The following is a 16,940-nucleotide window of genomic DNA, read 5'->3' as shown; positions in this document are numbered from 1 at the left end:
CCTTTACATTTTGACCTTGGGCTTCCAATGGTGACCTAAATATTGGCCCAGCAAAAGAAAAAAAATTGAAAAAGATTTAGGCCCGGCCAAAAGGTGGAGCTCATGCATGCGAGTAGGATAACAATATTTTTGTTCATTACCGTCAAATAATATTGATGTTGATCGTTATATTTATCGCTATTAAATAAATTTAAATATCAAAATCTACGTAGTTTATAGATACAAAATTTTAAATTCATTAAATAATGATAAATAAAATAATAAGCATAATCATCACATAAAAACGGTAAGCTAAAAACCTGAGTGAGATGCACAGAAGAGAACAAATGCACAAGCATTTAAAATTTTAGAGTGAGTTAACTTTAGGGGTGAAACCAAAAATTCCAAACCGAACCAAAAAAATCCCTATCCCAAACCAAAAATCTAACTTGAAAGCACTGACGTCAAAAGAATGATTACTTTCATGATTAAACCACATTTTAAGACTAAATGGGAGGAATAAATCATATAATTAAAACAACAAATCCAATTAGCCATTAGATTTCAAACATATTATACCACAACAGTTATCGAAACAAACGACTTGTCGTCTAAACACGAACCAAATCTTTAAGATCTGGAAATTCCAAAACAAAAGATCCGTCCACAACTAACTACACGTCGTTTAAACGCCAAAGGCTTTGAAACCCCGAAATTGCCCTCCAAATCTCATCAAGCCCTCTCGCCCCTAATCCTCCGAGCGAGCTGGATGTCCTTGGGCATAATGGTAACTCTCTTGGCATGGATCGCGCAGAGGTTGGTGTCCTCGAACAGTCCCACCAAGTACGCCTCCGCCGCCTCCTGGAGCGCCGCCACGGCGCTGCTCTGGAACCTCAGATCGGTCTTGAAGTCCTGGGCGATCTCCCTCACCAACCTTTGGAATGGCAACTTGCGGATCAGGAGCTCGGTGCTCTTCTGGTACTTCCTGATCTCTCTCAGCGCCACCGTTCCCGGCCTGAAGCGGTGAGGCTTCTTCACTCCTCCAGTCGCCGGAGCAGACTTCCGGGCGGCCTTGGTGGCCAGCTGCTTCCTTGGGGCCTTGCCTCCGGTCGATTTCCGGGCGGTTTGCTTGGTGCGTGCCATCGAGAAAATTGAGAGGGATGGTTCTAAGTGTTCTTGGATCTGTTTGTTTCTCGGGAAAATTGGGTAATTGGAAACAGGAAAGTGATAGGAATTTGGGTTGGATTTTGGTGGGTATATATAGTGGGGGTGTGGGTGGAGGGAAATGTAAATTTTGTGTGTGTTTTGAAATGGTTTGGAGGGAGATTTTGGAGCGTTGATAAGGTTTTAGTGGACGACTAGGATTGGTTAAGTGGAGCTGCTGAGATTGCGATCCATGGTCTCTTGTATTGTCCAATAGGATTAATTTCTCTTTTGTGCATATTTATTTATAATTTTGTTTATTTACGATATCAAGAAAAGGAAACTTGGCACAATGATATTGGGCGCATGGCCCATTCCAACTTGGGCTTTCAAATTTCATACACACATGAATCGTGGTTTTATAGGTTAAATCGTTGTTCACACGGCTCGTTGTGTCTTTGATTTTTGGTAGTAGTGAATCATACGATGATGATCAAGAGGAGTTTATAATACTTTTGTGAGTCTTTTTGGACTCCGAAATAGTGAACTGACATATCAAAACCACCGACTAGTCCCTTTTAAAGAAAATAAAAAAATACTGATACGTGTACTATTTGACAACTTTGTTCAAAATTATATTGAAGGATATATGTGTATTATCCAAAATTTTAAAATTGTTTTGTTAAAATTTTCACTAATATGTTGGAAATATGTGTGGAATACGTGAATTCTATATGCATGACTGAAAAACATGTTAAAAAGAACGTGTATTAGGTGTGTATATACACACAAGTATCGTACTTTGGAGTTAAAAATATATGTAGTTCAATGAATCATTTGACGCGTACAGCAAATCAAAGTATTTTTAAAACATATGATAACATACAAACAATCGTGACCTCAAACAAATTAGAGAAATTGGCTGAAATGATGAAAATACAAATTCTATTTTCTAGAATAATTGTTTTTCGAAATTTTGTCAGTGTGCCATCAATATTAAATCAATAATAACTTAAAAAATAAAATTTTCCACAATTTCTATTAAAACACGTGGTGTTCCACTTGTGTTTCGATCACAGTGAAAAATTTCCCTTAAAAGTCACCCCTCAAAGAAACATAGAGCGTACTCCAATTTGGAGACAGCGGAACCGTCAGCTTCTTGCTTGTATTATGGAATATTTTTACAAATGAAATAATATACTCCCAAAGATTTACATACACAATCTTAATTGGAAAGGTCCAAATTGAAGACTGCACTACCATTTTTTCCTATGGATCAAACTCTTGTTCTCAATATCCAAATTGAAGACTGCCCTACCATTTTGGCCTTTTTTCTGCTTTCAATTATCCAAAAAACCATTGTTTGATGCATCTTTTAAGGTATTAAAATACATCATATTTAGGCTCAGACATTTATTTAGTGACAAAATCATTGGATCAAGAAGTCTAACAAGGCAGTGATAGATAATATCAATGATTTTACAGCAATAGGAAACGCTTGTGGAATGATCCGTGACACCATTTTTTTTACATAATTTTTTACACACATTTTTGTGAGGTCATAATGTTCCGAATCACCTATCTTTTAGAACATCATTTATAGATCATCCTTACAAAAAATTAGACAAGTCCAAAACCCCTATGACATTCATTTGTAGTGAAGAAAATTGCCGAATACAGTTCTACAAAGAAACCCTACAGTACCCTTAATCCAACGGTTGTGTGGTCTTCAGATTTGAGTGATTTTTTTGTACACATGAAATTTGAGGGAAGACTTAAAAGATAGACGGTTTGATTGATTAAAATACATTACGAAGTGGGCTTCGAAAAAACGTGTGTAAAAAGTTGTAAAAAAAGGGGTGTCACGGATTCCTCCCCATTTTTAAAAGCGTTTACTCTGCACTCGAAGTCATGTAGCTTAAGTGGTTAATAGCATTTATCCAGAGAGGTTTCCATTACGTTGTTAAACAAAAATACATCAAACCCTAATGATATAAATGGATAGTCCATGATTTTAGAGCGAAAAAGATTTATAATATATAGGGATATACACAATGCAATGCAAATGAGTAATATGCTCTTTGGAATCATGGCTTTCGTAATACCACATGCTTTATGCTTTCTACTCATCCTTATACATCTTCCATTTTTCACCACTTCTCAAGCTTACCAGAATATAACTTTAGGCTCATCCCTCACTGCTCTGGATGACAACACCTTCTGGCCCTCGCCGTCTGGGGAATTTGCTTTCGGTTTCCAAAAAAATGGTAACGGCGGTGGCTTCTTACTAGCCATCTGGTTTGATAAAATACCCGAAAAAACCATTGTCTAATAACCCAGATGGCTAGTAATAACCCATTTGGTCATTTCTCTAATAACCTATTTGGTTATTTCGCGTTTTCATTATAGAAAATCGAAGGTGAGTAAACTTTACCCTGGCATTGAAGGCATTAATCTGAAATGCTTCACTTACATGGAGCTAAAACAAGCTACCGACGGATTCAAGGAGGAACTAGGTCGTGGTGCTTTTGCAACGGTTTACAAAGGAGTTCTAGCATCCGAGAATGGGAAATATGTTGCTGTCAAAAGATTGGACAGTATGGTCAGAGAAAATGATTTCGAATTTAAAGCTGAAGTGAGCGCAATCGGGAGAACAAATCACAGAAATTTAGTCCAGCTACTAGGTTTCTGCAACGAAGGGCAGCACCGAATTCTTGTGTACGAGTTTATGACCAATGGCTCTCTTGCAAGCTTCCTCTTTGGAGAGTCAAGGCCCAGCTGGTATCAGAGAAAGGAAATTTCCTTGGGAACCGCGAGAGGACTCTTGTACTTGCATGAGGAATGCAGCAGCCAAATCATACATTGTGATATTAAGCCTCAAAACATTCTACTAGATGAGTCTTTCACAGCAAGAATTGCCGACTTTGGGGTAGCCAAGCTTTTGAAGACGGACCAAACTCGAACAACTACTAGGTTCAGAGGAACAAAAGGGTATGTGGCCCCTGAATGGTTCAAAAGCTTGCCTGTCACAGCAAAGGCGGATGTTTACAGCTTTGGAGTTATGCTATTAGAGATTGTTTGCTGCAGGAAGCATTATGAACCAAAGATGGAGGATGAAGATCAAATGGTACTAGCTGATTGGGCGTATCGTTGCTATAAGCAAAATACACTGCGCCTGTTGTTAGAGAATGATAATGATGAGTCAATGGATGACCTCGAGATGATGGAGAGGTATGTGATGATTGCATTTTGGTGCATTCATGAAGATCAATCACTAAGACCAACCATGAAGAATGTCACACAGATGCTTGAAGGAACTCTTGAAGTCCCAATCCCACCAAATATCTCTTCATTATATGTTCAATCTAACTGATAGAAATTATTGGTTTCTGGATATCAAAATATGTCGATGTTCGATCATGTAATGAAGGACTTAAAACTACAAACTTGGTTAGTCCTTGGTGTGTAACAAATTTTCTGCAACCAGTATTTCAGAAGTTGAAAGCAAGTATATATCAATTTATGAAACATGTCAATTACCGTGCATGAACAAACTCAAGCCCATTTATAATTTCAAAAGTGCTAAATAATACCCAACGGTCCAAACCCAACCAATCCAAGAAAACATGATCTGGTTAGGAAGTTACAACAACAACAACAACAACAACAACAACAAAGCCTTTTCCCACTAAATGGGGTCGGCTATATGAATCCTAGAACGCCATTGCGCTCGGTTTTGTGTCATGTCCTCCGTTAGATCCAAGTACTCTAAGTCTTTTCTTAGGGTCTATTCCAAAGTTTTCCTAGGTCTTCCTTTACCCCTTCGGCCCTGAACCTCTATCTCGTAGTCACATCTTCGAACCGGAGCGTCAGTAGGCCTTCTTTGCACATGTCCAAACCTATTTTGTGTACGTGTTGATGCTTCACCACCCAACATTCTGTACCATACAGCATCACCGGCCTTATTGCCGTCCTATAAAATTTTCCCTTGAACTTTAGTGGCCTACGACGGTCACACAACACGCTGGATGCACTCTTCTACTTCATCCATCCAGCTTGTATTCTATGGTTGAGATCTCCATCTAATGCTCCGTTCTTTTGCAAGATAGATCCTAGGTAGCGAAAACAGTCGCTCTTTGGTATTTCCTGATCTCCGATCCTCACCCCTAACTCATTTTGGCTTCCATTTGCACTGAACTTGCACTCTATATATTCTGTCTTTGATCGGCTTAGGCGAAGACCTTTAGATTCCAACACTTCTCTCCAAAGGTTAAGCTTCGCATTTACCCCTCATGAGTTTCATCTATCAACACTATATCGTTTGCGAAAATCATACACCAAAGAATATCATCTTGAATATGTCCTGTTAACTCATCCATTACCAACGCAAAAAGGTAAGGACTTAAGGATTGTTGATGCACACAATCAGTGAGGACTTTGGTACAACAGAAAGTATTAAGTTTGTGATCTTTGCTAGATTGCTCTGGTCATTAGTGTGGATAAGTATGTAAATGGATAAAGACAGGAAATCAAACACAAGATGTACGTGGTTCACCTAGATTGGCTACGTCCACGGAGTAAAGGAGTTCTCATTAATTGTGAAGGGTTTACACAAGTACATAGGTTCAAGCTCTCCTTTAGTGAGTACAAGTGAATGATTTAGTACAAATGACATAGGTTCAGGCTTTCGTCTTCACTTGCCTTATCTATCTCATAGGTAGATGTGGCATCTTCTCTAGAAGTACTCTTCCTCCATCCAGGGATGATATCTTTAACTGATAGAGATGCACAAGGTAATGTATCAATTTCACTTGAAGCTTACTTTGTAATTTCAGGCTTGGTCAAGCGCGATACAAACCATGTAGTAGGAGTCCCCCAAGTCGCCGAGCTAGGGGATTTGCTGAAAGAGGTGACAGACAAGGTAAGCAATCAGAGCTCCAAGCAATCAGTCCCAGATCAGAAGTTTGATTTCGAGTTCTGGCTGATTGCTCTCATTCTCCCTATCTTGAAGGTAGCATGAAGGATAAAGAGAAGAAAAGGAGAATAGATGATATAAGATACTTTTGCTTTTGAAGAAGTAACTTTCCACAGACTTATTTTTGAACTAGGCTAGAGGATTTTCTGGTTTCCTCTAGAGTATAAGGCCGACTGAAGAATTTAAGAGTCAAAACAAGTTCATCAAATCTAGAGTACGTTCGACCCTGCTGATATAGGATACTTTTGCTGTTGACAAAGTAGTGGATGTATCGGCACGTGTTCTATTACGCTTGTCTCCACATGCTTTCTTGTATCCTTCTCACTTTCCCTATCTGTTCCTCAGGCAGATGTGGTATCTTATCTAGAAGCCTAAGATGTTGAAGATGAGCACTCGAGAGCAATGCCAGGTAAGTAATCAGGTAAGGGGTTCTAGGCAGTTAGTTCCTGACTGGAAGTTTGATTCCAAGTGCTGACTGATTGCTCTCTTTCTCCTTGTCTTGCAGGTAAGAACAAGGCCAAAGGAAAAGACAGGGAAAAAACATGATATGGGATACTCTTACTTTTAACCCTGATGATATGAGATATTCTTGCTCTGATGTAGCTTGTTTGCAGAGGTATTATCGGGGGGAAAGAAAGCTGAGTATTTCGAGAGGCTTTGTTGGGAGTGCCCTCTCAGATATGAGGAAGGGTTGAGCATTTTTGCAGGTCTGCCTGTCCGTTGAGGATGGAGGTCGACATATATAGGAGTTTCCCTAACAACAAGTAGTAATGATATTCCTTTACCCTGCTTGGTTATAGCACGGTAGTGGGAGCTGCCAGCTTCACGTGTGTCAGAGCACTTTGAAAAAGTGGTCTGTGGTATCTGGAAAGCTGATGTTGCGTGTGAAGATTACAGACAAACTTTATCCAAGGAGATCTGGCTCTTGAAGTTGAGAAAGCGGTGCCTCTTCGGTTTTCGAATAAGCATTCATGTCGAGGATCTGGCTCTCGAGATTCGGAGAACGGTGCCTTTTCGATTTTTGAGAGAGCAATCCTGCTGGGAGTCTGGCTCTCGAGATTTGGAGAGCGGTGTCTCTTCGATTTTTGAGAAAGTAATCATGTTAGGAGTCTGGCTCTCGAGATTCGGAGGACGGTGCCTCTTCGATTTTGGAGCAAGCAATCTTGTTGGGAGTGTTTTCTCGAATGTGAGTAAAGGTTGGGCATGTTTGCTAGTCTACCTTGCCACGGAGCACAAAAGTTGACACACAGGGACTTTCCAATTATCCAGCAGTGGTGTTGTTCCTTTACCCTTGTGGGTAATAATATGGTAGCTAGACCTTCAAAATTTATGTGTCTAAACTTTGTTAGTGTTATTTCTTTGCTATTCTTTTACCCTTCTTGGTCATAGCGATGTAGTGGGAGCTGCAAGCTTCACGTGTCTAAACTTTGTAAGAGATATTTGGCAAAGTTATCTGTGGTACCTATGAGCTGATGGTGCATGTGGAAAGTGGATGATTAAACAGTAAGATTCACGTGCTTTCTACTTCACCAGAAATCTTCAACAGAATGCCCGTAATTTCAGCAAAGCTGAGTGTGCATGTGACAGGTGCTGACAAGGCTGAAAAAAGCAGGTGCCTCTTCGATTTCTAAGATCAGCCCTCGTGGTCTCTTAGTAGCCCAGCTTTTGAGAAAGCAAGCGCCTCTTCGATTTCTGAGATCGGCCTTCGTGGTATTTGAGCAGCCCAACTTTTGAGAAAGCAAACGCCTCTTCGATTTCTGAGATCGGCCCTCGTGGTCTCTGAGCAGCCCAGCTTTTGAGAAAGCAAACGCCTCTTCGATTTCTGGGCAGGCGCCTCTTCGATTTCTGAAGCTCCGTCGAGTGCAGATTTTTATAGAGGCTGGCATTAAGTTCCAAAGAACACTTGAATCTTCACCAGTAGAAGCTCCCTTCTTGCACTTTTAAGATCTTGATTTGTCCGACCTCTTCTTTCTTCAACACCTTTGAAAATGTCTGGCCCCTCCGACCGTCGTTTTGACTTGAACCTTGTTGAAGAGGCAGCCACACCTTCTCCAAACAATATATGGCGCCCATCCTTCTTATCCCCTACTGGTCCTCTTACCGTTGGGGATTCCGTGATGAAAAATGATATGACTGCTGCGGTGGTGGCCATAAACCTTCTCACTCCCAAAGATAACAGACTACTTTCCAAACGGTCTGATAAGTTGGCTGTTAAGGATTCTCTGGCTCTAAGTGTTCAGTGTGCAGGTTCTGTGTCTAATATGGCCCAACGCCTATTTGCTCGAACCTGCCAAGTTGAATCATTGGCGGCTGAAGTGATGAGTCTCAAATAGGAGATTAGAGGGCTTAAGCATGAGAATAAACAGTTGCATCGGCTCGCACATGACTATACTACAAACATGAAGATGAAGCTTGACCAGATGAAGGAATCTGATGGTCAGGTTTTACTTGATCATTAGCGGTTTGTGGGTTTGTTCCAAAGGCATTTATTGTCTTCATCTTCTGGGGCTGTACCGCGTAATGAAGCTCCCAATGATAAACCTCCGATGCCTCCTCCTTCTAGGGTTCTGTCCAGTACTGAGGCTCCGAATGATCCCCTTCCGGTGCCTTCTCATTCTGGGGCTCTACCGACTGCTGAGACTTCTCCTAAGCAACCTTTGTGAAGGCTCCCTCTTGTTTGTTTATTTTGACTCATGTATATGTACATATTTGTAACTTATCGGAGATATCAATAAATAAGCTTTGCTTCATTTCAACGTATTGTGTTAAATACACCAAAGCCTTCTTCACTGAGTGGGGTCAGTTATATGAATCTTAGAACGCCATTGTGCTCGGTCCTGTGTCATGTCCTCCGTTAGATCCAAATACTCTAAGTCTTTTCTTAGAGTCTCTTCCAAAGTTTTCCTAGGTCTTTCTCTACCCCTTCGGCCTTGAACCTCTGTCCCGTAATCGCATCTTCTAACCGGAGCGTCAGTAGGCCTTCTTTGCACATGTCCAAACCACCGTAACCGATTTTCTTTCAATTTTCCTACAATTTCGGCTACTCCTACTTTACCTCGGATATCCTAATTCCTAATCTTATCCTTTCTCGTGTGCCCACACATCCAACGAAGCATCCTCATCTCCGCTACACCCATTTTGTGTACGTGTTGATGCTTCACCGCCCAACATTCTGTGCCATACAGCATCACCGGCCTTATTGTCGTCCTATAAAATTTCCCTTGAGCTTCAGTGGCATACGGCGGTCACACAACACGCCGGATGCACTCTTCCACTTCATCCATCCAGCTTGTATTCTATGGTTGAGATCTCCATCTAATTCTCCGTTCTTTTGCAAGATAGATCCTAAGTAGCGAAAACGATCGCTCTTTGGTATTTCCTGATCTCCGATCTTCACGCCTAACTCATTTTGGCCTCCATTTGCACTCCATATATTCTGTCTTTGATCGGCTTAGGCGAAGACCTTTAGATTCCAACACTTCTCTCCAAAGGTTATGCTTCGCATTTACCCCTTTCTGAGTTTCATCTATCAACACTATATCGTCTGTGAAAAGCATACACCAAGGAATATCATCTTGAATATGTTCTGTTAACTCATCCATTACCAACGCAAAAAGGTAAGGACTTAAGGATGAGCCTTGATGTAATCCTACAGTTATGGGGAAGCTTTCGGTTTGTCCTTCATGAGTTCTTACGGCAGTCTTTGCTTCTTCATACATATCCTTTATAGCTTGGATATATGCTACTCGTACTCCTTTCTTCTCTAAAATCCTCCAAAGAATGTCTCTTGGGACCCTATCATACGCTTTTTCCAAATCTATAAAGATCATGTGTAAATCCTTTTTCCCATCTCTATATCTTTCCATCAATCTTCGTAAGAGATAGATTGTCTCCATGGTTGAGCGCCCTGGCATGAACCCGAATTGGTTGTCCGAAACCCGTGTCTCTTGCCTCAATCTATGCTCAATGACTCTCTCCCAGAGCTTCATTGTATGACTCATTAGCTTAATACCCCTATAATTCATGCAATTTTGTACGTCGCCCTTATTCTTGTAGATAGGCACCAAAGTGCTCTTTCGCCACTCATTTGGCATCTTCTTCGTTTTCAAAATCCTATTGAAAAGGTCAGTGAGCCATGCTATACCTGTCTCTCCCAAGACTTTCCACACTTCGATCGGTATATCGTCTGGGCCCACTGCTTTTCTATGCTTCATCTTCTTCAAAGCTACAACCACTTCTTCCTTCCTGATTCGACGATAAAATGAGTAGTTTCTACACTCTTATGAGTTACTCAACTCCCCTAAAGAAGTACTCATTTCATGTCCTTCATTGAAAAGATTATGAAAATAACATCTCCATCTGTCTTTGACCGCATTCTCTGTAGCAAGAACCTTTCCATCCTCATCCTTGATGCACCTCACTTGGTTTAGGTCCCTTGTCTTCTTTTCCCTTGCTCTAGCTAGTTTATAGATATCTAACTCTCTTTCTTTGGTATCTAGTCGCTTATACATATTGTCATAAGCCGCTAACTTAGCTTCTCTCACAGCTTTCTTCGCCTCTTGCTTCGCTCTTCTATACCTTTCACCATTTTCATCGGTCCTGTCCTTGTATAAGGCTTTACAACATTCCTTCTTAGCCTTCACCTTTGTTTGTACCTCATCATTCCACCACCAAGATTCCTTTTGGTGTGGAGCAAAGCCTTTGGACTCTCCTAATACCTCTTTTGCTACTTTTCGGATATAACTAGCCATGGAATCCTACATTTGGCTAGCTTCCCCCTCTTTATCCCATCCACACTGAGTGATTACTTTCTCTTTGAAAATGACTTGTTTTTCTCCTTTTAGATTCCACCATCTAGTCCTTGGGCACTTCCAAGTCTTGTTCTTTTTTCTCACTCTTTTGATATGTACATCCATCACCAACAAGCGATGTTGATTAGCCAAGCTCTCTCCCGGTATAACTTTGCAATCCTTACAAGTTATACGATCCCCTTTCCTCATTAGAAGAAAATCTATTTGTGTTTTTGACGACCCACTCTTGTAGGTGATCACATGTTCTTATCTCTTCTTAAAGAAGGTGTTGGCTAAGAAGAGATCATATGCCATTGCAAAATCCAATATAGCTTCCCCATCCTCGTTTCTCTCCCCAAAACCATGGCCATCATGAAAACCTCCATAGTTGCCCGTCTCCCTGCCCACATGTCCATTTAAATCTCCTCCTATAAATAACTTCTCCGTCTGGGCAATTCCTTGCACCAAGTCTCCAAGGTCTTCCCAAAATTTCTCCTTTAAACTCGTATCCAACCCTACTTGAGGTGCGTACGCATTAATCACATTGATGAGTTCTTGTCCTATTACAATCTTGATTGCCATGATTTTATCTCCTACCCTCTTGACATCTACAACATCTTGTGTCAAGGTCTTGTCCACGATGATGCCAACACCGTTTCTCGTTCTATTTGTGTCCGAATACCAAAGTTTAAACCCTGAGTTTTCTAGATCCTTTGCCTTAAGACCAACCCACTTAGTTTCTTGTAGGCACATAATATTTATCCTTCTCCTCACCATAACTTCCACTACTTCCATAGATTTTCCCGTTAAGGTTCCTATATTCCACGTTCCTAAACGCATTCTACTCTCTTGAACTCTACCCTTCTGTCTTAACTTCTTCACCCTCCCCCGTCCCATAGGATCAAAGTACTTCTTTTGTGTGTCCTGTGTAAAGTTGATAGGAGCATATGCTCCCAAACAACTTTGAGTGGAGTCGTTCGAAAAGAAGTTTCTATGGCCCCCTTGCTCATTTAACACTGCATCCGGGTACCGATGGAGATACAACGACCCTTACTCACTTATCATTGTGCTCGGGCCACACAGCGCGCCACTTACGGGTGACGCCCTAGCTTTAGCGCGATTTCGTTCTGGATTCATTTTCATAAGGATTCGACGTAATTGAGGAGTGCCGGCTGTCGACTACCTGACGCCCTCCCCTTCCTCCTTTACCAACGAGGAAATTAGATGCAAATAATTATGTGATCCGAGAAGGAACGTTAAACAAAGAAAACTGCTGGTTAGGAAGAGTTAAGAGGCGTAAAACAAAAGAAAATGCGGATTAGGGTTCCTTTTACTTTTTCGTGATTTAAATTCATTCAATATTCTGCACCGTTTTCTTCTTTGAATCAAGCCATTGTTACTGGTGACGATCTATTGATTGTATAGCTTAAACTTTTATGCTTCCTCTTATCCATCCTCTGAAATCATCATAAGTTCCGAAGCTTGTTATTTTCTTAGGCATCAAATGATTATAGATAAATGCATTAGAAACACAAGAAAAGAGATGATCAATATGCCAAAGAAAACCTCAAGTTTTGGTGCATACACACATACATATACATATTTTATCCATACACACACGCACATATATTATATATTATCTCTACTAATTAATAAAATACTCATTGCCAACCAAAATCCTATAAAATTATTGTTTTATCCTCTAATTAAAACAAAACATGAATAAGAAATATGAGGCAGAAATGTAATTTCACACAACCAAATTTTGTTGTTTTTTTTTCAAAGTCTCATCTACATATAATCCTAACATATCTCTAATTTTTTTTTAAAAAAAGAAAAAAAAGAAAAAATCTTCCCACTCCCACATTTTCTATTACTCTCTTCCTCTCTCCTTCTATTTGAAAAACAATTTTTTTTTTTTTTTTCACACACTTTGTGTGTGCCCATATGCTAGTGTTAGTTTAATGTTAGTCATTCGGACTTTGCTATCTAAAAGTGACGTGCATTTCAAGGCTAGAAAGAAGTGACCTCGCCCAATTAGAAATGAGTCGAATTGTTGTTTAAGTTAAACCGATTGTGTGGACGTCAAGCAATCCTACTGCATATGATCCATAAATTATGGACCATAATTAACAGGCCGGCAAATCACTGACTTTTCATTTGTCGAACCCATCAACTAGATGTTGCAACTTAGGTTTTAAGTAGATTTTAACTTGGATATTTCACTCTTGATACTTGCGTTAGGGTTTCGTTGAGAATTTTCGCTTTGTTTTGTTTTTTCTATATATTAGGATAATATTTTCAATTTTATTTGTCAACTTTAGATATGATTGAAAAATTAAGCGTAGCAAAATACGATTTTTGTGAAACTTGAGTATAGTAAAATGGAAATTACTCTATATTACATATCAATAGAGTGAGTACCATGTAAAACATCCATGGACCGAAAAATAAAATGTGTTCATAAAAATGAAGGGTTCTAATTAACCGAGGCATTAAGATTGGTTTCTAGCCAAATTAGAGTGAGGACGGCATCCTTCAGCTGTCCAAAGATTCTTTGAAGCTGGCTGCCAAATATGATCTCTCTTGGTTTTTCGTCCGGCATCTCATAAGCATTAAAAATATAAGGAAAACTAATGAAAATGGCTTGAAAACTTTGAGTTTTAACGAAAATGACAAAATAAAGGGTAAAGTGAATAGTACCAGGATTGACTTTTTAGTGTAAAAATGAGGTTTTTCGTTAAAGTGAACATTACCGGCAACTTTTCATTAAAGTTTCTTAAAATATATCACACAACACCTATGCTTACATATAAAGAATCTAACTGAAAAATATTTGTGGAATAATTCGAAAAGGCCAAATCTCCATCTCTCTTGTTGCAGCAGCAGTTTAGTTTCTAAGACAGTTCAAGTAAACAGTACACATCATGTATTTGTAAGAAATCATTATCTAATTACAAGAGTGATTTTTCCAAGCAACGCATCGACAAGGGAGGACTGCATTCTTTTGGAATCTTAGAAAACTTAGGTGGGAAGCAAACGCGAGAAGAAAGTATATTAGCTTCAAAGGACCAGAACAATTCACATCCAGTTAAACATATTGGATGGATTGTCGATGATCTTAAGGTAGCGTAGATGACTAAGGATGGGATGTAGAAATATAAGGCAAATAATTCTGATCGACGGTTTTCATCATTGACTCTTTAGTTATGTACCATGGCTTTTCAACCACCATATCCTTCACCCTTTCTTCTTCTTCTTCTTCTTCTTCTTCTTGTCCTTCTTATACAGATAATGCCCTTTCCCGCCACTGCTCAAACTCAGAAAATCATATCCTTGGGCACGTCCCTCACTGCAAAAGACGGAAACTCCTGGACCTCACCATCCGGCGACTTTGCTTTTGGTTTCCAAGAAATCGTTAAGCATGGATTCATACTTGCCATCTGGTTCAACAAAATACCAGAAAGAACTATTGTCTGGTCTGCCAACGGCGATAATCTAGTGAAGAAGGGATCCAAAGTTGAACTCACGGAAGATGGCAGGCTTATGCTCAAAGATACTGCAACAGTCACACCAATATGGACAGCTGATGCAGCTAGTGGAGTTGCCTATGCAGCTATGTTCGACACGGGAAATTTTGTGCTGGTCAACCAAGATTCAAAGAATTTGTGGGAGAGCTTTAATCAACCAACTGATACAATTCTACCCACGCAGATAATAAATCAAGGTAGCTCACTCTTCGCTCACCGCACACCATCAAATTATTCAAAAGGGAGGTTCCAGTTTACAGTGAAATCTGGCGGAGATCTCTCGCTTTATAATTTAAATTTCCCATTGGATTATGTTAATCTTGTTTATTGGCCGCCAACAGGCACCAAGTACAATGGTTTTCGGGTCACCTTCAACCAGTCTGGATCCATTTACCTTACAGCCCAGAACGGAAGCATAGTTTATATGATCTCAAACAATGCAGTTTCACTGGTAGACTACTATCAAAGGGCAACTCTCGAGTATAACGGAGTTTTCAGGCACTACGTGTACCCTAAAAGCATTAACTCGAACAGTGTGAACACGGAGCATGTGGCTTGGTCCTCGCTTTCCTTCATACCTTCAAATATCTGCACGTCCATCACGGGGTACACAGGCCCTAGTGCATGCGGGTTAAATAGCTTATGTAAAAATGATGAGGAAGGACCAGTTTGCTTGTGCCCGCATGGATACAGCTTTGTTGATCCAAGCGATGAGCTGGAAGGATGCAGACAGAACTTCGTTTCACAAAGTTGTGATGAAGCCTCGCCAGAAGATCATTTTTATTTTCAAGAAATGCAAAACAGCGATTGGACTACCGCATCTTATGAGTATTTCAATAATGTAAGTGAAGATTGGTGCAAGCAGAATTGCCTAAAGGACTGTTTCTGTGCCGCTCTCGTTTTCACAGAGGATGTCTGCTTGAAGAAGGGAACTCCTCTTTTCAACGGGAGGATTGACCCAACTCTCAGTTCTAAATCTCTAATCAAAATGAGGAAGAATTCTACAAATGAAAGAAAGCATGACGGTTCAACTTTCAAACGTGTCGAACCAGTTCTCCTAAGTAGTTCGGCTTTTCTGAACTTCTTCTTACTATTCATAACCTGCTTTCTTGTTTTGCGCTTTCTCAATGACAGAAAAGCAAATGCGAATATGTTCTACCCGGTCATTCAAGGGATTAATCTGAAATGTTTCTCCTACATGGAGTTAAAACAAGCTACCAACGGATTCATGGAAGAGCTAGGACGTGGTTCGTTTTCAACGGTTTTTAAAGGAGTTTTAGCGTCTGATAATGGAAAATGTGTTGCTGTTAAACGACTGGACACGATGATTGGAGGGAATGATTTGAAATTCAGAGCAGAAGTGAGCTCAATGGGCAGAACAAATCACAGAAATCTAGTCCAACTACTAGGGTTCTGCAATGAGAGGCATAACCGAATTCTTGTGTACGAGTTTATGAGCAATGGCTCCCTAGAAAGCTTTCTTTTTGGAGGGTCAAGGCCAAGTTGGTGCAAAAGAAAGGAAATTGCCTTGGGAACTGCAAGAGGGCTCTTGTATTTGCATGAGGAATGTAGCAGCCAAATCATTCATTGTGACATTAAGCCTCAAAACATTCTTCTAGACGACTCTTTCACAGCAAGAATTTCCGACTTTGGAGTGGCCAAGCTATTGATGATGGATCAAACTCGTACGGCTACTAAATTCCAGGGAACAAAAGGGTATGCAGCTCCTGAATGGTTCAAAAGCTTGCCTATCACAGTGAAGGCGGATGTTTACAGCTTTGGCATTTTGTTATTAGAGATTGTTTGCTGCAGGAAGCATTATGAAGCAAAGATAGAGGAACAAGAACAAATGATACTGGTGGATTGGGCGTATCATTGCTCTCAGAAAAGTAAACTGCACCGGCTGTTCGAGAATAATGAGGCAAAGGATGACCTGGAGGAGATGGAAATGTATTTGAAGATCGCATTTTGGTGCATTCAAGACGATCCAGCATTTCGACCAACCATGAAGAATGTCATACGAATGCTTGAAGGAAATGTTGAAGTCTTAACCCCCCCAAGTCCATCCTCATTTTAGGCTCAATGGAATTGGCATTAGAATAATTTCATGTGTTTGATCATCAAGAACTCAAAACCACGAATTTGGTTAGTCCGATCGTCCTCAGTGTGTCAACAAAAAGTAGAAATATTTTTTTTTTCTCCTCTCATTTGTACTTTGAAAAATTTAATATGTTGTAACAAACTTTCTCCTCTGTAAACAATTTTCCTTGTATTGCAGCATTTTCTTTAATGTCTAGTTGTCTACCACCAAGATGAGCTTGCACGTAATGAACAAAAAAATGCTTACAATGCAGGTCTTGCATCAAAGGTAGCTAGACATGGCCTGTTTGAAGACAAACTGAAGTGAGATATCCAGAGATGGCATCGTTTAAAAATGTTCTCGACATTTGGGAATGCTTAGCCGCCTGAGAGTTCCAAGATTTACCGTCAAGTGACAAGAGTTAATTTGTGTTTTAATTTACA

General features: G+C 40.1%; 3 protein-coding genes across 3 annotated transcripts; 2 read left to right on the top strand and 1 right to left on the bottom strand.

Annotated features, from left to right (window-relative positions):
- Nucleotides 1–508: 508 nt before the first annotated feature.
- Nucleotides 509–1,407, bottom strand: LOC103412704 (histone H3.2). The gene has a single exon (XM_008351239.4). It carries the CDS (start codon nucleotides 1,120–1,122, stop codon nucleotides 712–714), a length of 411 nt encoding a protein of 136 aa, XP_008349461.1. The 5' UTR covers nucleotides 1,123–1,407; the 3' UTR covers nucleotides 509–711.
- Nucleotides 1,408–3,595: 2,188 nt separating this feature from the next.
- Nucleotides 3,596–4,495, top strand: LOC103447123 (G-type lectin S-receptor-like serine/threonine-protein kinase LECRK4). The gene has a single exon (XM_029089476.2). It carries the CDS (start codon nucleotides 3,596–3,598, stop codon nucleotides 4,493–4,495), a length of 900 nt encoding a protein of 299 aa, XP_028945309.2.
- A 9,686-nt stretch (nucleotides 4,496–14,181) lies between these two features.
- On the top strand, nucleotides 14,182–16,494 carry LOC103422608 (G-type lectin S-receptor-like serine/threonine-protein kinase LECRK2). Its single transcript, XM_070807833.1, has one exon. The coding sequence runs from the start codon at nucleotides 14,182–14,184 to the stop codon at nucleotides 16,492–16,494; it is 2,313 nt and encodes a 770-aa protein (XP_070663934.1).
- Nucleotides 16,495–16,940: the final 446 nt, after the last annotated feature.

The sequence above is a fragment of the Malus domestica genome, chromosome 11 (assembly GCF_042453785.1).
Source record: "Malus domestica chromosome 11, GDT2T_hap1".
In the NCBI taxonomy this organism is placed as follows: Eukaryota; Viridiplantae; Streptophyta; class Magnoliopsida; order Rosales; family Rosaceae; genus Malus; species Malus domestica.
This window is presented reverse-complemented; position numbering and strand designations above follow the sequence as displayed.